The 26,326-nt window shown below is 32.1% G+C and overlaps 3 protein-coding genes and 1 long non-coding RNA gene across 5 annotated transcripts; 2 read left to right on the top strand and 2 right to left on the bottom strand.

The window, feature by feature from the left end:
• The first annotated feature begins 12 nt into the window (after positions 1–12).
• Positions 13–1,974, top strand: LOC122278565 (ATP-dependent DNA helicase PIF1-like). The gene has a single exon (XM_043088743.1). It carries the CDS (start codon positions 13–15, stop codon positions 1,972–1,974), a length of 1,962 nt encoding a protein of 653 aa, XP_042944677.1.
• Positions 1,975–7,308: 5,334 nt separating this feature from the next.
• LOC122278135 (internal alternative NAD(P)H-ubiquinone oxidoreductase A2, mitochondrial-like) lies at positions 7,309–12,381 on the bottom strand. 2 transcript variants are annotated; one of them, XM_043088236.1, is made up of 9 exons: positions 12,142–12,381; positions 10,839–11,465; positions 10,022–10,235; positions 9,430–9,590; positions 9,267–9,332; positions 9,015–9,178; positions 8,789–8,903; positions 7,882–8,061; positions 7,309–7,699 (listed from the first exon to the last, which is right to left on the bottom strand). In XM_043088236.1, the coding sequence occupies exons 2-9, from the start codon at positions 11,415–11,417 to the stop codon at positions 7,544–7,546; spliced, it is 1,635 nt and encodes a 544-aa protein (XP_042944170.1). In that variant the 5' UTR covers positions 11,418–11,465; positions 12,142–12,381; the 3' UTR covers positions 7,309–7,543. The 2 variants fall into 2 exon arrangements, with proteins under 2 accessions (XP_042944170.1, XP_042944171.1); XM_043088237.1 differs by having other exon boundaries at positions 10,839–11,457.
• Positions 12,382–16,020: 3,639 nt separating this feature from the next.
• LOC122278848 lies at positions 16,021–17,973 on the top strand. Its single transcript, XR_006229354.1, has 2 exons — positions 16,021–16,315; positions 17,631–17,973. It is a non-coding gene; the product is annotated as an uncharacterized LOC122278848 (long non-coding RNA).
• A 3,776-nt stretch (positions 17,974–21,749) lies between these two features.
• LOC122278809 (endonuclease 1) lies at positions 21,750–26,009 on the bottom strand. Its single transcript, XM_043089012.1, has 9 exons — positions 25,783–26,009; positions 24,034–24,214; positions 23,812–23,919; positions 23,480–23,535; positions 23,287–23,370; positions 23,097–23,192; positions 22,920–22,984; positions 22,698–22,771; positions 21,750–22,070 (listed from the first exon to the last, which is right to left on the bottom strand). Exons 1-9 carry the CDS (start codon positions 25,972–25,974, stop codon positions 21,946–21,948), a joined length of 981 nt encoding a protein of 326 aa, XP_042944946.1. The 5' UTR covers positions 25,975–26,009; the 3' UTR covers positions 21,750–21,945.
• Between the last annotated feature and the right edge of the window lie 317 nt (positions 26,010–26,326).

Raw genomic sequence — 26,326 nt, 5'->3', positions numbered from 1 at the left:
CAACAATACAAAATGTGGACTATTCGAAAAAAACAGGTTGTGATAGGTCGAATTGTTACAGCAAATCCTTTTGAAGGAGAAAGGTATTATCTGCGGATGTTATTAAATCATATAAGAGGTCCTTTATCATTTGATCATCTCAAAACTGTCAATGGTATCTTGGCCCCCACATTTCGTGAAGCTGCAACTATGTATGGTTTATTACAGAGAGATGACAGTTTAGAAGAATGCTTATATGAAGCCTCTCTTTACCAAATGCCTTTCAGTTTAAGAAGACTATTTGCAACAATTTTGGTTTACTGTAATCCTACAAATCCAAGAGATCTCTGGGAACGCTTTGAACAAGATATGTCTGCTGATTTTCAATTAGTTGAAAGTTCTTCATCAACTGTTAGAACTGAGACTTTACGCTCCATCTCCACAATATTTGAATCAATGGGTAGAAACATTAATTCGTTCCATCTTATCAACCAAAACATTGATTTTGATCAAGATGAGTTTTTGTTTAGAGAAATTGATGATAAATTAGCTGTTCCAATTCCAGAAGAAGATCTTCACGCATCAACACTGCTTAATTGCGAACAACAAAATGCTTATAATTCTATCTTACAAAAAGTTTTGTCAGATGAACCTGCGATGTTCTTTATTGATGGTCCTGGTGGTACAGGAAAAACATTTTTATACAAAGCACTCCTTGCTACAACAAGAACAAAGCAATTAATTGCTCTTGCAACTGCTTCATCTGGTGTAGCTGCATCAATCTTACCTGGAGGTCGAACTGCACATTCACGATTCAAAATTCCACTACATACCAACAAAAATCTCACATGTAGTGTCAGCAAACAAAGTGGACTTGCAAGATTACTACAAAAAGTAAAGTTGATCATATGGGATGAAGCCCCTATGTCAAGAAAAGAATCTATAGAAGCATTGGATAAAATGCTAAAGGATATTAATGATTCAGAATTATCTTTTGGTGGAAAAGTTATTGTATTTGGTGGAGACTTTCGTCAGATTCTACCTGTGGTCCCAAAAGGAACAAGACAACAACAGATTGATGCCAGCTTAGTTTCTTCCTACCTATGGCCAAAATTGACAAAAATTCGTTTAACTGAAAATATGCGTGCAAGATTAGATCCAGACTTCTCAAAATACATATTGGATTTAGGGAATGGGTTACCACCAATCACAATTAATGAATGCATCAGAATTCCTGCAGTCATGTTAATTCCATATGAAAATGATGCTGCTTCTTTGGATCATTTGGTGGATACTGTTTTTCATAATATTTCTGATTATTCAACAAATATTTCAAGCATGATGAATCGAGCTATATTGACACCAAAAAACAGTTATGTTGATGAAATAAACACTTTGTTGATTCAGAGATTTCCTGGAGAGTTAAAACAATATTACAGTTTTGATGAAACAATCGATGCATCTGAACAGGCAGTCATGGAAGATTTCTTACATACTTTAACACCAAATGGACTTCCTCCACATGAATTATTGTTGAAACAAAACTGTCCAATCATGTTATTGAGAAACATCAATCCTTCAGAAGGGCTATGCAATGGAACACGACTAATCTGTCGCAATTTTGATCGTAATGTTATTCATGCAGAAATTGCAGTTGGTCATCACAGTGGCAAAAAGGTTTTTATTCCAAGAATTCCATTTTTACCAAATCCTGATGAAAACAGTGGTTTCCCATTCAAACGAACTCAATTCCCTGTTAAACTAAGCTTTGCAATGAGTATAAACAAGTCACAAGGACAGACATTAGATTTTGTTGGGATATATTTGCCACATCCAGTTTTCTCACATGGACAATTATATGTAGCTTTATCAAGAGCTAAGACTATTTCTGCAATCAAGATTCTAATACGACCAATCTCAACTGATGAACCAGAAAAAAACTGCACAAAAAATATTGTCTACATAGACTTATTAACATTGGCCTCCTCTGACTGATGTTATGCAGGTAACAAATTTTTTTTTTATATTTAATTTTAACTGCTATAAATAGATTAAAATTTTCCTACAATTTTTTTTTTTATATTTCCAATATTCTATTAATTTATTCTTATTAATTAATTAATACATATAAGTTTCTATTAGTTTTTATTTTACAGTTTAATTAATTCCATTTCTTTCCTTTTATGTTTATAGACTTCATTTCTTTTTGGCTTATCAGTTTTCAAAATGCGGATCACTTATACATCAATTAAAAATATTACTCCAAAGACAAGGGACTGGAAAATCAAGATGCTCGTGGTTGAAAAATCCCCTAAACGAGTTGGGCAACACTCATCAATAAAATACCAAAATTTAATGTTGGTAGATGAACAGGTACAATATTTTTTTCTCTACTTACAATTTAATCTACAAATATACTCATATATATATATATATACTTTATATAACATATCTTATACATTCTATGTAATTATAATTACTTGTAAAATTTTTTTACTTTTTTTTAAAAACAAATTCCTTACTTATTATAAAAACTAACAACCAATACTTTCTTATATAATATAGGGAAATCGTCTGCAAGCAACAATGTTCGGAAAAGATATTGATTCAAGAGAATACTCTCTTCAGATGTTTTGATCCTACTATATTATAAACGCATATGTCAAACTACTGGATCCTAAATATAAAACTGAGTCGCATGAATACCAATGGATTATAAATGCAAAAACAATCATCGAAGAGATTCCAGAAAATGAACAACAAGTAGAGATGCCAAAGTACAACCTCCTTCCCATTAACGAGTTGGATGCTTATAAAGATTCAATTGCAGAAATAGGTAAATTATTATCATTTTTTAATTTTTTTTTCCTAAACAGCTAATCATTTCAATATTTTTAATCAGATCTCTTAGCAGTTGCTCTTCACATCAAACCTCCAAAAGAAATAACATTAACAAATGGACCAGCTACTCTTCAAGAAATCTATGTTATAGATCAAAGGTAAATTCTTTTTCCCCTTTTTAATTTTTGAAAATTTTTTTATAATCTTTACTTTTTAAATTCTTTTTAATTTTCTCCTTTCATATCATGTAGCTTCAATCCTATCTCGTTGACTATGTGGGGACGTTTTGTTCAAGACGAATGCAAAAAAATTTCTGAAATAATCGAAACAAAACCAATTCTACTTGCAACAAAGCTCAAAGTTCGTTCTTACAATGGTAATTCTAATAATTCAAATTCTTAATTCTTATTTTAAATCTTACATTTTTTAACTAACAATTATTTATATTAACGAAACAGGACTATCTCTTTCATCTCGACCAGCAAGTGCATTTACAATCAATCCTGTTATCCCTGAAGCAAAACTGCTGCAAAGATGGTAATTCATATTAATTACAATATTTTTTTATTGACATATCTGTTAAAAATGTTCCAATTATAATTTCTTTTTTTCTTTTTTTAGGATTGCAATCAATGATTCAAGACTTGAAGTCATAATTGCAAAATCATTAAAATACCCATCCACATCTTTATCGTCAGTTGGTATTCGACAAATAACAAAAAATTGTGATGTTGCTGCATTACTAAAAAGTTTGCAACCAATGGAGGTAAATTATTTTTCTTAACATCATATTTATATTTATATTCCTTCTCATTAAACAAAATATTGTTCTTAATATAATATAGAAAGCAAAATTCTGGATCAAAGCAAAGATAAATATCATAAATTTGGACCAAATCTTCTTCTATATGTCATGCATCAATTGTAACAAAGGAACTGGGCATGACCATAATGAAAGCTTTCTCTGTTACCACTGCAAACATCAAAGTGTTGCTGAACCACGGTACACATTTTTTTTACTTCAATAATTAACAATTCATTTCAAAATTATTCACATATTAATTTTACCAATACTAACAAAAAATAATACTTTTATTATTTACAGTTGTCGAGCATATGTTGAAGTTGATGATGGGACAGGAAAATTAGCAGCTGTTATATTCAATGAACTTGCAGAACAAGCATTGGGTCATTCAGCCATTGATTTCATGAATCATACTGGAGAGGTAACTTTATTCTTTTTCACAAAATTTTCAAATAAAATTATATATAAATTATTTTTACATTTATTAATTATCTAAACTCACTAAATATTTACTACACAGGAACATTTACCATTTATACAAAAAATAGCATCAGAACCTTCAGAAAATCAATGGATGATTCAACTTGCTGTGGACCCAGAAATATTCAACCAACAAAAACACAAAAACTTCAATGTTATCTCCATCACTCCTATCCAATATGGACCTGAGCTTGAATGACACCTAGACAAAAAAAAACAAATCCATAACTCATTTTGTTGTTTATATTTGTGTAATATTTTTGCTGACAAATTTTTGTAACTTAACTAAACAGTTAACAGTAGAACGAAGCAAACGTGCATCGCACGTTGGTCCTCAACTAGTATATATATGTGTGTATATGTGTGCGTGTGTTTTCAAGCAGCCGCCCTAATATATATCCTAATCGCAATTAGATTGGAATATATTCCTCTTTAAACACAATCCGACATGACTTGCATCATTTTAAGTGACTAGAGAACAATATGATTTATTATTATTATATTTTTAAGCAGAAAATCTATATTTATAAGTTGGCGTACGTGGAGTACACATACTGGGTTTAATTTGTAAAAAAAATTATAAATTTAAATTTTAAAAATCAAATCATGATGTCACATTAATTAATTATAGAAATAATGTATTCTCCACGATGATTTAAAAATAAAAAGATTCTTTTTTAAGTATAATGTATAATATAATTAGAAGTTGCACGTTCTACTCATTTAATTTATGTCCCCATTCACAGAACGGTGTTCATTAAGACTTTTAAAAGTTGATTTGAATTCTGAAAACCCACTTTCACACTGCCAATTCAAACATCTCTTAACAATAATGGGACCAATGGATAAGGAAAGCTAAGTCCTCCCATTATAATTTATATGTATATATAATTAATTTCTTTTTTATATTTTGCAGCTTTTGAATTAATTTGATCGAATTGATTGATAGTGAAATTATGCAAAATTATATAGGTTGGAAGAAGATGGAAGAAAGTTAGGTTGGAGGAGTCACGTTGAAGTAAGCAGTGAGAGATGCGAGATCTAGGTGGGTACGTGGTGCATTGCACTTCCTTCTAATCCAACGGTTCACGTCATTTGGACCTAATCTGGCAGTAGCATTGATTATTGGCAGAAAAAGCAAAAGATAAAAGATAATGTTCCGTATAATTATGAATTATATAAGTGATATATAATTATTTAAAAAAAAAGTAATTTATCATTAAAAATAATTTTTATTAATGTAAATTTTATATTTATTTATTTTTTTAAAATAATTGTACGGTGATAATATTCACGACAGCAAGTTTCATGTCTCAAATTTAAAAATCTTCATATAACAATTTTCTTTCCTTCTTTACTCTAAACAAAACTTAGATCAGGATCGAATTCAACTCATTTATAAGTTGGTCACACACACTACTACATATCAAGACGCAGCCTTTCAGGTCTTGCATTACTATTTTCCCTTACAAATTAGTCAACATCAAACTCAAAGGCTTCGATTGAATTCAAAATCAAAGAAACAGTGTCGGGTCAAATACAACAAAAAAGATGGACGTTTGTGAACACGACAGACAACAGGTCAAGATCATCGCCAACAGAAAAATATCCAATAAATAATGAAGTATAAATAAATAAATAAAGCAAACTGGTAGCAGTAATAGTATATGCATGCATTTGAATCATTCAACAGTACTCGCCCAGATATCATGCATATAAATAAAGGCAGCAAACCACCCAAGTTTGCATACCAAACTACAACGTTTCTTCAACTCTCTCTCTCTCTCTCTCTCTCTCTCTCTCTCTCTCTCATTATTCCTCTCTTCTGCTTTCTCTTTAGACTCACAGAGAGAGCGATCCTTTTGGGTATTTACTGGAAGAGCTTTTTAAGCAGCATAGATCATCGATCATCGAAGAAGAGATGGAGGCTGCAAAGAGGAGGGAATTGATGATCAACGGAGGGAATTTGTGTCAGAGGTACTCTGGCCGTCCGATCCCGAAGCGGGGCAAGGTGAAGGTGGCAATCGGATTGGTTTTGATTCACACCGTCTCTTCCATCTTCTCTTTCAGTGGCCGTAATACCCGACACGGTGGTGCTCACTTTTCTTGATTCGGCTGTCTGAGCCAACTTTGATTCCTTATCGAAACAGACACAGAGCACCGACTGAGGTGGCCCATGTTGCCGTTTACAAAAAAATGTACAGAGTTTGTCATGTAGTTTCTACCTCTGTGGAATTTAATTAATTAATTTTGTTTTTTTTGTTTTTTTTAGATTTTCTATGGGTCTTTGTGTTTTTTCCTACTTTGGTCTGAGGATTTTAATTATTAATATTAACCCAGTAAAATTTTAAATTATTAAAAATTGACATTTTGCAATTCATATGCTTTTGAACTCATCCCACTTATTTTTCATTCATCTTAATGAATATAATTAAATTAAATTAAATTGCAAAAGTATCATTTTTTAAAAATTTTTGAATATATTATATATAATTAGTTTCGATAATTTGAGAAGGAAGGCATAAAATTCATATTAAAGAGTAAAAGTATATTTTCCAAAGGGTAATAGAGAGTTTTGAGGCTTCGATGATCATGAGCATGATATGAAATGGGTTTTTGACTTTTGTTCAGGAATTAAATCTTATTGGAACTGCCGTATCCAGATGAATAATAATACCCACACAACACATATCCATAATATATGTTTTAAAATAAGGATGTTTTTGTAAAGTGATCTTACTTTTTAAGATATTTTATAAAAATACCTATAATTTTAAAACATAATTAAGTAAGATATTGTAAAAAATGATATATATTCATCTTTTTTCTAACCAGTTCATTCTTCGAAACCATATCACATCTGTTTAAATAAAACGAATTGAGACGGAATTTTGTAAATAAGCAATTCTCTTGAATATATTAACTTTTTCTTTCTTTTTCGGTTGCTCGGAAGAAACAAAGGGAACACTTTTTGATTCTTCAAGAATTTCTTATGGGACTCTAAGTAGGATTAGTGACCATCTGTCAGAGAAAAAGAACAAATGGATCTTGTACAATAATGGCATACATATGACTGCTCCCATGTTGCGTTTGCTCTTTCACCGCCAACCCAACAAGCTGTGTTTCTAAAGCTTCTACTTCATTAGCATATATAACATCCAACATTTTCACAAGGTAAAACTAAATAGAATGATTCAAAAAAATAAAAAATAAAATATTTTCAATACAGATTAAAAAATTATTATTCTATTATCATGAGGGTTACATAAACGATTGTATAGAATTTGTGTAAATGTTGTATCTACCATTTCTCTTCCATAAAATGCCTTGAACAAAATTTCACAAATTCGTGGGATCAAAAATTATTTAATGTAACCAGGTCGAAGACTGGACAAACGTGTAGATGAGTAGTAGCGAAGCCAATAGCATATGGCGGTTTCAACCTATTCGGGAATTATCTCTGCCGAAGACCAGTGTTGTTGCCCAGTTTACGGCCACGTAAAACCTGTTTCTCCAGCTGACAACACGCGTGAGATAGGCGGATCGCCAGATCAGCCAGCTTAGAAATCCAGCCATAGATACGCCTTTGGCATCCTGAAAATATACCAATTGCAAGGGCTTGTCAGATTGGTATTGGAGAATCTCATGTCACAAGGACCAATGGAAATGGAGTAGTAGGGGCAAGCTTTACACAAAACATAACATGCAGCACAAAGTGATATTATGCAGTCCAGCTAAAACCAAATCGTGCACCGGTTACCAAGCATTTTGATTACCTTTGATTGGCGTAGATCCACAAGTGCCTTATAACGGCCGACTGATGCCATGCTTCCAAGATGCGTGTAGACAAAAGGCTCTCCAAGGGGGATGTCTTTCACAGAGAAAGCCTTGCCCCCATTCTCCTTCCCCATCCTGTTAAACAGCTTTACTAGAAATTTGCCTTCCCTTTCTGCAACCTGTGTGAATTAAACATCAAACATTTTTTCGCGGAACTTATTAAAACTAGTAAACCATCCCTCCTATCCAGCCCACCTTCCTAATCAAGGGAAAAGACAAAGCAATACTTATAAAAGTAGCACATGAAATTGATACTCTGTTAAAAGCAATGTAATAAATCTTAGTAAGTAGGTAAAAGCTGATACAAAAGCAATCCTCATCTGCAGCATTCATTGATTATCATAATTCTTCCACGTGAAGCTAATACCTAGATCTTACACGGAAGCTCTATTCTGGTATTTGGAGGTTACAAGCACATCATCCCATTGACATCTCACTGGTTTCTCATAATTGTTGACTAACATTTGCAGTTTGAATGATCACAAATTTTACAATAGCCGAATGTGTAGAAAAGTATACTCACCCGGGGGGGGGGGGGGGAAGAGAAAAGAAAAGATTCAGAAGATAGACCAGCTGTGAAACTTCTAGCTTGCTTTATTCCGCGAGAAATTAACCAGCCAAATAATTTTCCTAAGCCATCGATTAACGGGTAATAAATCTATCAACTTCAATTTACAATAGCCATTCTAACATTTTTCTTGGCTTAACAGTTGCAAGATTTTAAGGGGTAGTTTCTTAGGTATTGACATAAAGGGGTAGTTTTTGACTGAAATGTGCAGTTCCAAAAAGCAAATGGAGGATGATGCTAGTAGCAGAGAATTTACAGAAGGTAAAAAAGAATCAAACCTGAGCTAGAGCTGGAAGAACTGGCTTCCCTGTCTGTTCAAGAAAGCCTGCACAATCTCCAAGAGCAAACACATCTTCCACAGAGGGAACCCGCAACCATTGATCAACACCAATCCTAAAATTATTGGCAAGATCGATTAAAGACCTCAATAACAGATAGCAAAGAAAGAAAGGAACAAGCAGTAGACTTTGAAAATATAGTGGAAAGGAATGCTAATGCATATACCTTCCACCTGGAGACTTGGGAAGATTGAGTGACTTCACAAATTTGGAGGGACCAACACCTGTAGACCAGACGAGAAGGCCGTAAGGAACATCAGTCCCATCATTGAGAACTATCTTCTTGGAATGCACCTCCTTCACAACACCTCGCATTAGACGAACACCACTCTGGCATGAAGTTCCAAACGTCAGAAGCAATTTTGAATACTATAAAGAAAACATCTCCCCTGGAATCTCAGAAACCAAACTGATTTACCTTGTTTAAGTGATTTGTTGCATACTGACGTAGCCCTACGTCAAAGGATGACAAAATTTCATTTGCCTGTTCAAGGAGGAAAATAAAATCCAGTCTATTACCATCATAATTCATCTCTTCTATCGATATTAATTCATGGATATGGAAAGAAATTGCAAATAACCTCTATGAGGGTAACTTTTACGTAATCCTTGACATGGGCATAACGGTCACGAACATCTTTCATTATAAAATCACTCAATTCACCACTGAATTCCACCCCTGTAGGACCACCCCCGATAACAACACAATGTAATAATCGCTTCTTCTCTTCTTCTGATATGCCTGCATCATTAAATTACAGATATAAACTAAAATTTCATTCATAAAAAGATGACTACAGAAGTAATTATAAAATCCTAGATGGCAAAAGACCTTGTCCCTTCACCAAACAGTTCTAGATGAGCTTTAGCCACAAGAAGGATTAAATACGTAAGTATGAAGACAATAATAATGAGGGGACATAGTCCATTCCAATTGAACCTATAACACTTTGCAATAAAGGAGAAACCAACTGGAAGAACAAATGTAACCAATAGGCCTAGATTCTCTACTCAAAACGCCCTCCCTCTGGCACTTAAAACTACAAGTGAATTCAAAGCTTAAGATGCTTGATAGGCGAAATCATTATACAACATTTTCTTTTAATCCGTTCTTCTTGAGAACCAAAAAGAGCCTTTAAGAGTTTAAAAGTTCAATAAATAAATGCCTCTTACCTGGGTTTTCAGAGAGCATCAAGTTCAAGAGAAGCTTCTTCCTTATTTCTTGGGCATGGCTCACTTCACGAAGGAAATATGCATGTTCATATACCCCCTTGATTCCAAAAGTCAAGGGCTCAGCTCCGGCAGCAATGACAAGCTTGTCATATGCAACTTTGAATCGGTAAGGGTCACGAGGTAATCCACCATTGCTAACAGTCTCACAATACACCTGATTCCGTCAAAGAGCATGATTAAATATTTTTTATAATTTACTGATAAAAAAATATTGTTTGTAATGACTTCTGAATGTGACATAACATAGAGCAGCAGATTGTATTTTTTTCATTTCTATTTTCATAGCAATAGTCAACCATGAAGCTGCTGCCCATTTTACATGTTTTACCCCACAGTTGCTAAGGTTAAAGTGCCAAATGAAATAATCAAATGACACTCAAACAACATTTTGTAATAATCTAGCTTTCGGTACTGAAGAAGCATCAAGTTGAACAAAAATGATATCATGATTGTGTCGATTGTATGCATGCTTTAACAAAGTATCAAAGGGCACTGCCATTAACAAAGTTTATTGGCCACTACCATGGCAGTAAAAAGCAAATCAATTAAACAGAGTGGGTATTCACATGTGAAATTCATCAAGAACTACCCTACAAATAAATTTTCCAATTTTAAAATAGTTTGCATTAATTGGTGCATCTTTGTTTCATTACATATCCATCAAATTAAAAGGAGAACAGGAAAAAGAAATGCAGGCATATAAATTATTATTGAAAAGAAAGAAAGAATTATAAAGTTGGAACGAGTATTCACTTACTTCATGTTTGTCGGGGTCAACGCCAATGCAAGAAGCTAGATAAAAGTAGGAATTGGGGTCCTTCGCCAATGCAGTCTGTATCTGGCTAACAGGTTCAGCTACAGAGCGAAACTCCAGGGTTCCAACACAGGTTGAAGCAAGTAAAGGAGTGAAGACCATGTGATTCCGTGGTGATATGCAAACAATATCAAAAATATTGTTGTCTAGTCCCTTAAGGAAACGACAAGCAGCCCACCCGGTACCAAGGACAACAACCCTTGGCTTTTCACCAGGTTTGGTTGCTTCTAGACCCGGATACCTTGGATCAACATATTCTGCATCATATTGCTCTGCAATCATCTCAGCAGAAGGAAACTCATAATGTGGTGTTACCCTTATCCCCCTGCTCCAAAAACTCATGTGATTTACCTTCTTGATGCTGGAAAAGTATGACAGATTGTTGTTTTCCCAGGGACTTTCAAGGGACGGTAGGCAACATTGGCGCGAGGATACTCCATAGGAAACATCTTCTATTCTGGAATTGCCAAAGGGGCCTACTGATCTTCTACAGCTATTCCTTGCAAACCTTGCCAATGCCATGAGGGGAGTACGCCGGTCCTTTAAAGCAAGACCTGATACCCTTTGGACCAAATATTGAGAACTCACTTCAGATATTTCAATCTAATTGTTTTATAAGATCAGTTTATTGAACCGATATTGGAGAAGAAGAGAGAGGTAAAGCTATGTAAATTTCAGAACTATAGTTATAGGCAACAAATTTGGCATCCCTGAACACGCGAGCAAGTAAAGACAATATGTTGCTAGAAGGGTGGTCCAAGAAATTCAAGGTTTTTTTAAATAGATAACAACGATTCTTTCCAAGACTGCTGGAAAAGAAAACAAAAAAAAAACCTGGCTTTGCTCAACAGCTGATGGCACAAACAAAGAGAAATGTTTCATATAGTTCTATCACAAGTAAAAGCACATTAAAAAAAAAAAAAAAAAAAAAAAAAGAAGAAAAGAAAAAAGCCTTTTCCCACATGAGCAAACACGTTTGGCAACTTCCATGCAACTTGCTACTGTTGGAGAAAGAAAAAATATGGATTCCCTTAACCAGCTCAGAATCATACCAAACATGACCTGACCATTAATAAATCCCCAAACCCAATCAAATCGAAAAACACAAGTCCCCAACCCAACAAAGTATAAAACAAACTGCTGGAATTTCCGTTAAAATAGTCACAAAAATCCAACATTCAACATTCTCATTACATGGGAACAGTTTTTCGTAAAAATGGAGTTCCCGAATTCAAAAGAAATATACCTTTTGGCACGGGGGCGATGCACGGCTAGTCTCGGAGGTTCTGTGGCTGGATTAGGGGGTAGGAGCTACGGTTTCGAAGGTTCAGGAGGGTTGTGTCCGAGATGAATGCGGCTTGTCCAAGGAGAACGAGGGAGGGAGAGACGAAGTAGAAAATCGAGAGGGAGAAAGTCTAAGGCGTCCGTGTATCTGGGATTGTCGGCACAATTCAAGGAACATTATTGAATATTATAGGAAGCTCTAAAACCAGAGGAAGGTTCAAGGAAGCTTTTAAAATTCGGATCTTTGACAACTGGCGTGGGACTTGAATTTGATTCGTAAACTTAATTGCCTAATTTGGATTAATATTTTCAATTTAAATCTGATTACAAGTAAAGTTTAATTTAATGAAGAAAAAGTGCCAAAGAATACTCTTCAAACAACTACTTTTATGCCTAATTCGAGCTGAAAAAGCTTAAAAATTGATTTTTAAGAAAAAAAAAATGTTTGGTAAATTTATTAAAATAAAAGCAATTTAAATTTTTTTTTTTTTTTTAGAAAAACACAAAATTATAATTTTTATTGAAAAGTTATGCAAACTTTATACTTTTTTAAAAACCATAATTAAGGTTTATTTAGAATTTGAATTAAATTAAGATCAATTTAGTTCAGTTTGATTTTAAATTAAATTTAACATTTAAACATCCAACTCTCAAAGTATTAAATTCATCTCAACTCAAAATATCTTTACACATGAGATTCATAATATTTTTTAACTTCTTATAAATACATATAAACTTATCTTAATATTTAAATACATATAAACTAATCTTAAATACACCTCATAAAACCCATTCCATTATCTCAACTCACTACTATTTATAAAAAAATTCAATTTATTTCAACTAAACTCAATATATAAAGTGTGCCTAAAATTACTTTAGTTGCGTTATTACCAAATAATAAACAGTTTTTTTTTTTTTAGTAATAAGCCTTTTTAGTAAAATTCTACCATTAAAAGCTCTACTACATAATTTATAATCTTCCCTTAAATTATTAAATGCCACAATCACTCTTTCAAACTGTAAAAATTTTAATGAATTATCTTTCCATTAAAAATATCCAAATCCCCCATAATAATTTACAAAAAATATAACTATATTAGATTAAAGAAAAAAAGAAAAGTGACCCAAAGAATTAAACCAAGTAAACAAAAAAAATCAGTATTTATTTTTTAAATTTTAATGAAACATACGTTTTTAAAAATAGTTGTCAGCCCGTCACGTGTATTTGAAAAAGAAAAGAAAGTGGACGACCTCTTCGGTGTAGTGTACACCTTTCAAGGTTTTTTCTGATTTTTCTTGCGTTGGAGTAAAGTTTTAAACAAGAGCGGGGGCAAGTTAGTACTTTCGGACAAAGAGCACTTCTACACAGCAATTTCATATCATAATAATAAAATAGAAGATGGTAAAATAATAAATTTATATTTTTTAATAATGTAAAAATAATATTAAAAAATATAAAGCTAGTATGTAGATTTTCTGTTCGGTCAAAATTGAATTCACTGTCCCAAAAACATCGGATTGTCAGAAACTCCCAGGCTGGCGAATCCAAATTTGCAACACGTTCAGAGGGCCCACCACAATCTATGCCACGCCAGCCCAAAGGCACTGACGCATTGGAGTTGTCGTGGCGCAAAAGGAAGAGAATTCGAGAAATAAAAATATAGTTAATCATAACTTTAGGTCGTGATTAGGTAGCAAATAGATATTTTATAAATAATAATAATAAAATAATATTAAGTAAAAATAACAATTAATAATGAAATATTTATTATTCAGAATTTTAGATTGTGTTTACAAATTGAAATAATTTTAAATATTTTATAAATAATAATGAAAAAGTAATAATAAAATAATAATAAATAATAAAAAAATATACCGAAAATATTTCACCATTCAAATTTTAGTTTTTATTTTTATATATTTTTATGACTTTTTTTAATGAAAAAAATGGTGTCCTTGTCGGGTTCTAGTAGGAGACAAGGTTGACGGAGCTTTCTCTACGATTTCGTCAACATGTAAAATATCTCGACTGGCCGCCAGTCTTGGTCTCCAGCCATCTCGTGGGCCTTTTGTTTTTGTCTTACATTTTTTCCTTCTTTTATCGGTCACTCTCTCTCCCTTTTTTTGGGTCTTTCTTCGCGTGTTTACATACTTGGGGTAGAAACACGCCAAGGAGGAAAAAAGAAAAGAAAAACGGGAGGGCCCCAACATAATTGGAAATTGGGGTATTCAAATTGGAGGTGCTGACTGCTTAGCGCTCATTCTCAAGTTGCCTTTCATAATCTGTTGACACGTTTAATTAATTCAACGGTTTACTTTCATCAATTGTACGAACCATCACATTCATTCGTCAAAAACAAGAATATTGGGTGCATTTTCTAATGATTCTTTAATTATAAGCATTGCTTTCACATGTTACGCATGTTCCCCTCCCCTTGTTATTGTTTCTCGTTTATCATTTTTGGTTTTGGACATGTTTTAATTACACCCGGGGGGCTAAACAACATTGAGTGGTTGGGGGCGGGATAAAAAATGAGTAATATTACATATAGTTATAGAATGTATAAGTATTATATAATAATTTTAAAAAATAGTAGAGTCTGTTATTAAAATATTAATTTTTTTATTTAAATCTCATATTTATTTTTTTTAAATAATTACACAGCGTTTACATACTAACGATTACAAATATAATTTCTCTTTTCAAAAACTTTATTTATTTAGTTTTTTCACGTTTCTTGCACTAATTCTTTTCTCATTAATAACATTCACATTCTCACACTAACTTTTTTTTTTTTTTAATTTTTTTACACATCTCATAATAGCGCAAAAAATTTACTAGATAATTTTTCAAGAAACAAACTATTTGGTAGATTTACGTATTCATTTTGCCTATTTCTTTACACTTTTCATTGTCTTCCACTAGCTAGCTAGTTTGTTTAGGTTGGTTTTATTAGTAACATTTATGTTACCATTGTATTAAAATTAGGAGTAATGGCAACAAATCTCCCATTACCATTTCTATCTATATTAAAGAGGATTAGAACATTCAATTTTAGATTTAGTAAAGATGTTTATTTTCGGTTTTCTTAATTTTTATTCTTTACTTGTACTTTTATGATGGATTTGTATAACAGTTTTGGCTTTTTCTTTAAATTTGATCGATTTTAGACAAGTATAATATTGGTTTTTTTTACTTCAAGTCTTTTGTTAGTAAAGTACATAATAATATAATAAAAATTATAATGAAATTAACATTCAAACGAAATTAATTTAGATTGAGGTACGAAAATATCACTCTCTTTAAGGATATTTAAGCTCTCTGCAGTGTATAAAATCTTGCATTAACCAGTGTAATAAAATTCTTCTTGACTTAACTCATTTAAGATACAACAGTTTAATTGATTATCGTATAACCCGAATCAACTCAAATAGTTGATCTCAAAGCTCCACTAAAAGAATATCTTTTCTTTTATCTAGAAATATTCTAAAAATTATTAACATTGAAGAGCACTTGAATGCCACTAAGAGCACTGGCAATGGGTTATGTAAAACCCAGATTCTTGTATAATTTGAAGAAAAGAACAATGTTACATACAATCGTGAAATTATAAACGCCGCACAATCGCTTTAAAAAAGAGTAGAGTCCACGATTAAAAAGTTAGTCTTTTTTCATGTGAGTCCCATATTAATTCATTTTTTTCAAAGCGACTACACGTCACTTGCACAACCACGATTACAAATATCATTCCTATGAAAAAAATCGTCTGAAAAAGGTGCCCAATGGATGATTTATTTCATTTGTAAAATCCATTTTGCTACAGTACTACCACTACATCTAGTGGTAACTGTTTAGGAATGTAAATTATTTTTTATTCATTTCTCTCTCATCTGTGTAATTTCCCCTCGCCTAGATGATTTAATTAATTTCATTTCAGCCCCTGAAGCCATCAGTTTATTTCGCGCGTCTTCCCTTCCTTGCCCATCTACCTTCTGCTCGTCTCCCATTGTGTGAATGAGAGCTGCTTCAAATCTCTACATTTCCAGTTCAAGCATTAGTGGGGTCACAATTGCCTTCTACTCGTCTTCTCCGATAAGTCCCTGTCGCAACTCCTATTCCGAGTGGGTTTGGCGTATGGTTCAACCTCTTCTCTCTCAATCTCTCTATTCTCCTTCGAATAAGTTATGTGATAATTTTTAGTAGATGAAATCTTGGATTTTCGAGCATGTTGGTCTATTTTGGAGTTTTTTCTTCTTCAAATTTGGGGATGGTCGCATATTTAGGGTTTCTTGTTAGATTCTGGGAGGGACAATGTTCTACTAAAGCCTGGGAGGGACAAAATTAAACGAATCTGGGAGGGACAATGGTTTTGTATATGATGGTAGGCTAACCCGTAGGTTTTGTATATGGTTTTGAGCCACCATGATCGACGGGTTTATGCAAAAAGATTTAGTGGATGAAATCTAAGATTTTCAAGCATGGAATGTGTGATTTTGGATTTTTTTTCTTGTGCAAATTAGGGGATGGTTGGATTTTTTTCAATTGGTTTTTTTTTTTTTTTTTTTTTTTTTTTTTTTTTTTTTTTTCCTTCTAAAACCCAACAAGTTTGGATTTTTTTTTTAATTTTTTTTAATTTTTTTTATCCAGCAACTCACAACCACTTGTTGGAAAATTTGGGTGCTGCCTTGAAATCTACTTCTTCCTAGTTTTCGTGGAAAATTTGGGTGGGAGTTTTTTTGTGGTATGGTTGATGGCTTGGAAAAATTTGCCTTGGTTATTCTACCAATTTCAGTTAGGGAAGATGCAATTTTTAGTGTGTTAGTCTCTATATTTCCATTAGACCAACTTCTCTGGTATTTTTGAAAATATATTTGCAGCACCATGCTTCTGTAGTCAACTTCTGATCATTATGATGCAGCCAAATAAATAGTGTTGATACATTGAGCTTCAGCCATCATCTTCACCATGAAAGTGTTTTTAACATAATTTTAAGGCACTAATTGTAAGGGATTCCGTATGAAAAGCTCTAACAGCAAATTGAAAATGAATTTGACTTTGTAAAATCCTCCCACATGGCTTAAGATTACTAAAACTTCAAACTTATTGATATGAAGAAACTTATCATGCTTATACTTGAAATGCTTATAGTTCGTATTTGAAGTGCATGTCCATCTTCTTTTATACTTAATTTTTTGCCTCCGATACTCCTCTTGCTTATACTTTTTTGCCTATAGTGCTACGTGTCCTCTGTTTTTTGCCTATAGTGCATGTCCTCTGATTGTTTTTATTACTCTTGCTTATACTTCATTTCTATAATTTTTGCAGTAGCTGATTTTGGTTGAGTTTTCATTTTTGGTTGACTATCACAAGCTTTTTAATTGAGTTTGGTTGACTTGCATGATCTCTCTCTCTCTCTCTCTCAATATTTTTTTTTTTTTGATTTGAAGGATGGAGTCACAACTGCATGGAGTCCCTTCCTTCACTACCCTTTTACAGGAGGGGGAAGAAACCTACAATGACCAACTGAAGCCACTGTGCAGCCAGTTCTATAAGTTATGTTTTGATTTGTTTTTGTATAGAATGTAAGCAAAGTTCCCATGCTAAATTGTCTTAATAGTGTAATGTGTTCTCTCTTTTGGAAATTATCATCGTGGCACACTAGATTATGAGTATTAGCATGTATCCAAAGCAGAAAAGAAAATTGACTGAGATTGAAGTTCTTAGAATGTTTGAATATTATTAGTATGAATCTTTATTTTGTGAATGAATGAAATGCGAGTATTATTTGAATTTTGGAATGAATATTATTATGTACTCGTGAATAAATATTCTGTAGTATGTATACATATTTGGATCATATGTAGTATGTGTTTGGATCGTGGTGGTGCATGAAGGTTTGTAGTATGTACGAAGATCATATGTATTGAGGAAAGAGATTATTTTTTGGGGTGCAATAGCAAACCAAAATGTTTGTTGGTGGTGCGCGTGGTAGTAGGTATATACCATGCTCCATTTTATTGAATTAATTTATATTTTGGTTTTTAACTTATAAATTTGGATTAATTTAAAATAAAACATAATTATATGACACTATATATGGGGAGCTATTGTAAATATCAAAAGATATGAGGATATCTTTGATAGTTAGAGAAAATATTTGAAATCAATAAAAAAGAATAAAAAGTAAAATATTTAAATGATATGAAGAAAAAATAGATAAGCTGATATATAATATATTGTAAAAGTCAATATGTAAAATAAAAAAAGTGAGTTTTGATGATATATTTTAAAAGATAAAGATGAAAGAGTTATTGGGAGTGCTCTAATAAAGAGAATAAAAGCAACAGTACTACCACTTGAAAGGACTATAGTGCTCCTCAACAGTAAAAGAAAAGATATTAAAAAATACCAACACTTTTAAACAAAAAGTTTTGTTACGTACAATAAAGTTACGTACTAATCTATACATTAGTATTGATTTATTCATATTTAAAATTTAAATTAGTATTATTTTTAATAAAATTTATTTTTTATCAATCATATTAGATTAATATATATATTAATATACAGTTATAATTGCAATTAGATTTTTCGTTAAATAAATTTTTAACTGTATGCGCGCCCTTATATGTGGAGTGAGACTACGAGAATTTACATACTTCAATATTTATATCGGTTGCCCCCTCCCAAACAAAAGATTCTTCATCGTCCATGATTGTGTACCATTCAATTAATACGAAATTCATTGTCATAATAAATTGACTCTTTTTATGAGATTTTAACGGCTGGTATGGTTTTAAAAACAAAACTATCTTATTTAATATAATTATTATAATTTTATCAAATTTTTATCTTAAATATAATAAATAATTTAATTTTTTTAAATCTTAAAACAAAATTAATATTAAAAAATTATATTATAATCATATTTTATTTAATTTTTAATAAAAACCTCTCATCTTATATCATTTGAACTGCTTAACTAAACGAAATTACGAAAAATTCTATTTCATGTCTTCTTAATTACCATGCTCTCATGATCTCCTTATGCGGTATTCAATGATTCGAGAATAAGTAAAAAGTAAAAGATGATAAATATTTTTTCAATTATTTAGTACCACAATAGAGGATAATGGGAGAATGAGACCAAATGATAATAAATAGCATTCTCTTTAGTTATTCATAAAGTGAAGCACAAAAAGCTCTCTAAGAATGAAGATCGTAATGTGGTGTTTGGTTTGTGAGACTTAACATCCCTTTTAGCATCTATATTTCTAGAAACATGATGTTTGCAAATTTATGTTGTGTTTAGGTAGTGAGGTGATTTCAGATATTTTATAAAAAATAATGAAAAAGTAATGAAAAAATATTAAATAATATTAAATAGTAGTATGCAATAGTAAAAAATATGTGAAAAATAATGATAAGATAATAAATAATAGTGAAATATTCTCATAACACTCAACTATCCAAACTAGCCCTTATGAATAAACTCATGTTTAAAATATTAACGAATATGATCGGGTGCCATGTAATATAGCATCACCCATGTAATATAGCATAAGAGTTTTTCTCCTTTTTATTTCAACAAGTTAAAAGGCATAAAAAGTCAAACATTAACATAAAAATTTCTTAATCAAAGCAAAAAATATCATTAAACTAGATTGTGTCCAACAAAAGAAAACATCGAAACGAAAACAGAACCCAAACAAGTTTATGAAAAAGTTACAAATACCATTTTTTTTTTTAAATAAGAATACTCGAAAATATATTGAAATTATGCTATTACAAGATCGTAAATACAAGGGAGAACAAAATCAACATCAATCTTCTCAGCATCCAACAATACAATCTCCGGGACTTGCTAGCCCATGTGCAATTCGGTTTGCATCCCTTTTGACTTGTTTGAGCATCAAATCAGTTTCTTGCAGCAACTGTTTGATGTTTGCAATAAGAGGATTATAGCTATCATCTTCCCCATTCTGTTGAAGTACGTCGTTCACAACTTGAGAAGAATCACCCTCAAACATGCAATATTCAAGTAACCCCAATTCTTTACCCAACTTGACAGCTTCAAATAAGCCTCTTGCTTCAGCATAGTTGCATCTGAACAATAATCCAGAGATTACATCAGACTCATTAGCACTGCTCCTTCCCAGTCTCAAAGTATATATATTAATGTCAATACCAATCTTATTTGATTGTCTCTTAATAGCAATATCCCAAATAATCTTTATATAACCATTTGGTGGCAACTTCCATTTCACTACAACATTTGGAACTGAAAACTTTTGTTGAGAAATAGCCTCCATAGCTTGTTGGAAAGAATTACACTCATTGATAGCATGCTGAAATAAGAATGAAGGATGAGTAAAATTCTTTTAATTTTATAACATGCTGTTATAAAACGAAAGTATCAAATCATCTACATTTCAGGAGAGTCTAATAATTTTCCATAATGGACTCACGTTTGCATCTGCGAGCACTTGAATAACATAGCCATATTTGTATTCATTGAAAAACATAGTCAATGCTTAGGACTTGTTTGGCTAATGAGATAAGATAAAAACTTTTCAAATCTTTCTAAAATTTTTTATAATTTCATTTTTAAATATTACTCAAATAGAAAATAATTTTTAATTTATAATTTTTAAAATTTTTATTTAATTATTACTTAATCATTGTACCTTTTACAAATTTTAAAACAAAACACAAAATTTAATACAACTTTTTTAAACTTAAAAAAAAATTAAATTTTTTTTTTAATTTTATAATAATTTAATCAACTCTTTTTTTTCTCATTTTTCAAACCTAATAAAATATCTTACTTCAAATTATTTTACTACTATTCACAAACTGTTTAACTAATATTCATAGAATTCTAAAATACTCCAAGTGTCTAAACGAGATCTAATTCTCTTCCTTTGAATATTTATGGCCTAGTAAATTATAGTTTTATATATAAATAAAATTACATGCGTAGTTTAAAAAATTAAAATGGGTAATATTTCAATTTAAAATAAAAAGAAATTCCCAACTCCGTGGGAATGTGGATTCCCACCTATTTAGAAGATCAGAATCCACATTCTGTTCAAATGGATCGAGGACCGGGCATTCTCATATACATCTAATTCTTCTCATGAAGCCATCCAAACCGAGTAAATCTTTAGGATTCCCAACCAAAAACCACACAAGAACTCTTACATTCATATTAAGTGAAAATGTGAGAGTTTTCATGCATTTGATTTTTTTATGCTTGTATTTGTTCTTAAAATTTTTGATTCCCTTAAAATATATGAATAATCTTCACATTTTAGGACTTTTATTTTCTATTTTTGTAACTCTCAAATTTCTTTATACATATAAGTTATTTCTCCGTTATAAGTGAGAATAATCAATTTATAAGAAGTAGATCGATGAAAAACATAGATTCTATTCATTTTTTTCTCATTCATGAAATTAATGAAACATTTATAACGTACTTTATTTATGGTTCAATAAACAAGAAAGCATGATCAGTCGAAAATATTGTTTTTACATGATTTGAGATATACATGAGTCATTTCTACGCAATTATCTATAATAATTAATTAAAAATGAGTCGCCAATGACTAACATTGTAAGGGATTATCATTAAATACAAGTAATGAAAATTATGGAGAAATGGAGTCAAACTAATTCTGTAGGTATAATTGGATAAAATGAAGATCAATATGTAATATTGAACATTGAAAGACATTGCGGGTTGCATGCATGCATGCTTTAAGTTGGTGTTGCAAATCCTTCTTTAGAGTCACCAAAAACTCGGTTCAAAATCATAGCCAATCGAACTCCTCCCTGTGCAATTCGTTTCATAACAATTGGCATCCTTGAGTCAAAGTAATCATCTGCAAGCACACCAAAATTGTATTTAACTCAATTTAATTGATCATTGTCTGTCATCATTTTTCTGATTCATTTCCTAATACATACAATGAATTAAGGCATTAGTTTGTAATATTATTTCTCTCCCTCAAAAAGTTTTACTACATACAAGTACAGTCGCGTATTAATTAATCTGTGTACTAATACTGATTTATTCATACTTAAAATTTAAATTAACACTGTTTTCAATAAAATCTACTTTTTGACCAATCATATTATATTGGTGTACAGATTAGTGCACAATTATGCTTGCAACTATATTTTTCCTAAAGTGTATGTCAAATTTTAGGTAAAATGATACACATACAGTCATTTTTATAATTACTGATCTTTAGGTAAGTATGTTTTAAAATAAGAGTACTTTTGTAGAATGAGTAATGCTATATACAATCGTAAAATCGTTTTGAAAAAAAGTAAGATCTATTATTAAAATATTAATTTATTTTCATGTATATATCGTATTTATTTATTTTTTAAAAATAATTATACAATATTTACACATATACGAATTATTATTTCTCTTGCGAAAATGACAGGATTTTTCAACCATTTTATAGTTTTTAGGAGGTGGGTAGGATTTGCATATATACCCGACAGAGTGGTACCGGGCTCGACTCCTTTGTAACCCCATTTGCAAGCTATGTTTATGCTCTCTAGAGCCCACCTACATATGTGCAAAAATGAATCATATGTCAGCAAATTAAATTAATATGTAAAAGTTGCACGTATATATTGGCTAAAAGAATTAAGAATATTGTGTGAAATGAATTAGAATGAAGAAGAGGGAATTATTCCACAGAGAGAAAGCTCACTTGGTTACACATGAAAGAATATCATCACAATGCTCCCATGATGTAACATCAGAAGACCATATTCCCTGTATTTTTAACGTTAATTAATATTAAAATAATTTTATAGTTTAATACACCATATTAATTTATGAATTTACTTAGAAATAATTGAGGAAGTTAATTAGTTAGTTGTCTTACATCGGTGTAGTTTGTCTCTATGTTTTCCAAAAGGACTTCCATGTCCTTCTCATAATAATCTGACATAGTTGTTGTAATAATGTCCCTATCCCAAACCTGTACAGTCAATAGATTGGTCAACTACAACGTGAAGGGAGAGTTGCAAGGACATGAAAAATTATCTCCACCGTTAATTGGGATATTGGCTTACATGATGCAGATTGGACTTGCGCCTAAACCAGCGTAGATTAATGGTGTTTCCCCCTTCATCACTGGTAAATCCAACATGCATCGGCTGAAAGACCAAGAACAAACACATGATATCATCTTCCATGAATGCTTGAATTGGAATCCCAAAGGCTTTAGAAAATGGATCTTAAACTTTATCACATGTGCATTCATACCTGATGGATATCTCCCATGAAGTGTGACAAGAATAACAAGGCCTCGGTCATATTATCTGCAAAGGCCTTGATCATATAAGAATAGACATTCTTGTTGCTAAACTGAATTAGAGAGTTCAATTTTAGAGAGACACACACATTATTAAATACGGCTAATACAAGGTTTTCTTAGAGAATTAACCTCACATGGGCATTTAATGTTGTGTCCAATAAGATCAAGAAACTAGAGAGAATCTCAATTGAAAAACCAAACATTCTAATGACAAACAACACAAGTTGTTACATAAAATTGACAACACAAGTTGTTACCTAAATTGGATTTATATACTTACATCGACGATCAGCACTTCCTTCTCTGTAGTTTATAAGTTGAGATGTAAAATTCTGAATGGCACCTGCGACACACATGTCCTCCATGCCATGCGGATCATGACAGTCCCCTAAACCCACAAAAGTTTCAAGGTTACCATTTTAATTGATATGACATTGCTATGGGTTTGATGATGATAAGGTGACATGATCATCAAGTTTTTGGTGACAATATTTAGGCTTACTTTCATAGTCGAACGTGCAGTCATTGTCTGGTGTGTCAATGAAGTGAAGAGGGCTTGTCCACCGGTACTTGTACCAGTGTCGAACTTGGTCAGGCCATATACAAAGGGCAGATAAATCGCCATTCACATAATGGGGTAACAAATTTCGAACAACCTCTGCTGCTTCAGACCCTAGAAGTTCCTGTTAATTTTTGGTAGCACAATTTCGTCATGATTTCTGGATTTATAAACCTTCTTGAAATATCCCCTTCTCTTGATCAGGGAATGAACATGAGATGCAAGATGAGCAAACTCGACATGTATTAAGAAGAGAAGTGCTACAATTACAACCATGCACAAATATATCAAGTGCTACACCATAAAAAATTTTATAAAAATAAACTTACAAATTAACGTGACTTTATGTAATACGTTAGATTTACTTTATAATAAAAATAATTTTACAATTTGGTATATCTCATAAACTATGTTAATTTGTCAGTTTATTTTTATAAAATTAATCTTTTATAACTAAAATATTTCTTTATTAAGAAATAAGACAAATAAATATTTTTATATTAATGATCGATACTGCTGTATTTAATAGATATTAATGATACTACTGTATTCTAAAAATTTTAGAATTAATCATGAGCTCAATCACATCTGATTGATTTTTATAATGAAAAATCTAAAACCTTAAAATAAACACTAAACTCATAGAAACTCAAATACTAATATTTAAAAAAAAACGAATAAAAATACTAATTATTTTTAAGACAATCCTTAAAAGAACACCTACTGTTTGGGTGTGGGTATAAAACTATTAATCCCAACTTGCCAACAAGGATTCTCTTATTTTTCAAAAAAATTACATATATCACATGTCAATTTTATTTTCCACATTTTCTTAAATTAAAGAAAAAACCTAGGACAATACTTATAGGATGATCCAGTCGCCTTATAGGTGGCAGCCGCCGCCCCTCAGGATGGCTAGAGATCCACCGGTACACAGCACAGAGAGGTCGCCGAACCAACCACTTGGCTTGTGTTGCGGGCGGCCTACCCAACCACTCCTCTTAGAGTGGTCGGACCATCCTTGAAGGCTGTTTAGCCATCCTTCTACCAAGTGAAGAAGGCTTAGCACTAACTTCAAAGCGCTGTATGCTTTAGGCGTAGGAATCATAATTGATTCATATCATAAATGGATAGAGTGGGTAATACGAGATTTCTATCTCCCAATTAATTTAGAATTGCGGAGCCCCTCATCCTTCTGGTCTGGCTTGGCCTGTCCATCCTCCAAGACCAATTTTAGTTCACCAAACACGAGTAATTATTAAGTATTTTTAGACCTGAGAAATATTGCGAAAGTCTGAAACAAAAGGCATGAGAAAAGAAATGAAAGTAGCTGAATTGGCAAACACAGCAAGATTAAGTCCAAACTTGAGTACTACGTTCACGGATAGGCTCTACATACGTACAAGTGACAAAACCACTCATCCTGATCTGATTGTCAAAAAACCGAGACGACAAGAAGTACAAGGAAAGGGCGGTCAGACGTAGTTCAATTGTTTCTATGGCATATTGACCTATAAACATAAACTAAAAAAATAAAAAATAAAAAAAATACAAAATACAAAATTTAAGTACTTTTGTAAACATCAAGATAAGTGTCAATCGATCCCTTGACCCCCCACGTCGTACAGTTCCCCAGCCATGGAAACAAATCTTGCGGAAAAAAATGGGATAATATATATCAAGATGGATTACCTGCGCTATCCGACATGTCATGATATGCCCCTCTTTGCTCCAGCCCTGTGCTCCTGGTCCTACTACCAAAGCAAAACTCAGCACCAAAACATACCAAAATGCAGGAGACCAGCTCCCCATAATCTTGCCCATTCTCTCTAAGTATCTCGGTTTCCTTTGATCGCCTATTCCTCTTATCTCTTTTTCCAACATTACAACACAAAACAGATGAATTAAGCCCAACCAAAATGTGCAAGCAACAAATAAATACGTACAAGTTTTAGGTACTGGCCATATTGATCATTGGGTACAAGTTATTACTTCCCACTTTTTTAAGCACCCTAATCATGTTGACATATAATACAAGCAAGGTGGTGGATATTCCGGCGTAGAGAAGGAATCCCATTCTAAATTAGGCATGAACTCAGTCGAGTACAGGTAACTACAAGGCAGAAAGTCTTATGTCTTGGCTTAAAAGATAGTTGAGAGAACGTGGAAGGATTGTGATTTGTGAGGTCTTCGAGTATGGGAAACTTGAAGCAACTTTATTCTAATGGTTGAGTGG

This window comes from Carya illinoinensis, chromosome 10 (genome assembly GCF_018687715.1).
Source record: "Carya illinoinensis cultivar Pawnee chromosome 10, C.illinoinensisPawnee_v1, whole genome shotgun sequence".
Classification (NCBI taxonomy): domain Eukaryota; kingdom Viridiplantae; phylum Streptophyta; class Magnoliopsida; order Fagales; family Juglandaceae; genus Carya; species Carya illinoinensis.
Note: the sequence above shows the minus strand (reverse complement) of the source record. Positions and strands in the feature narration are given on the sequence as shown.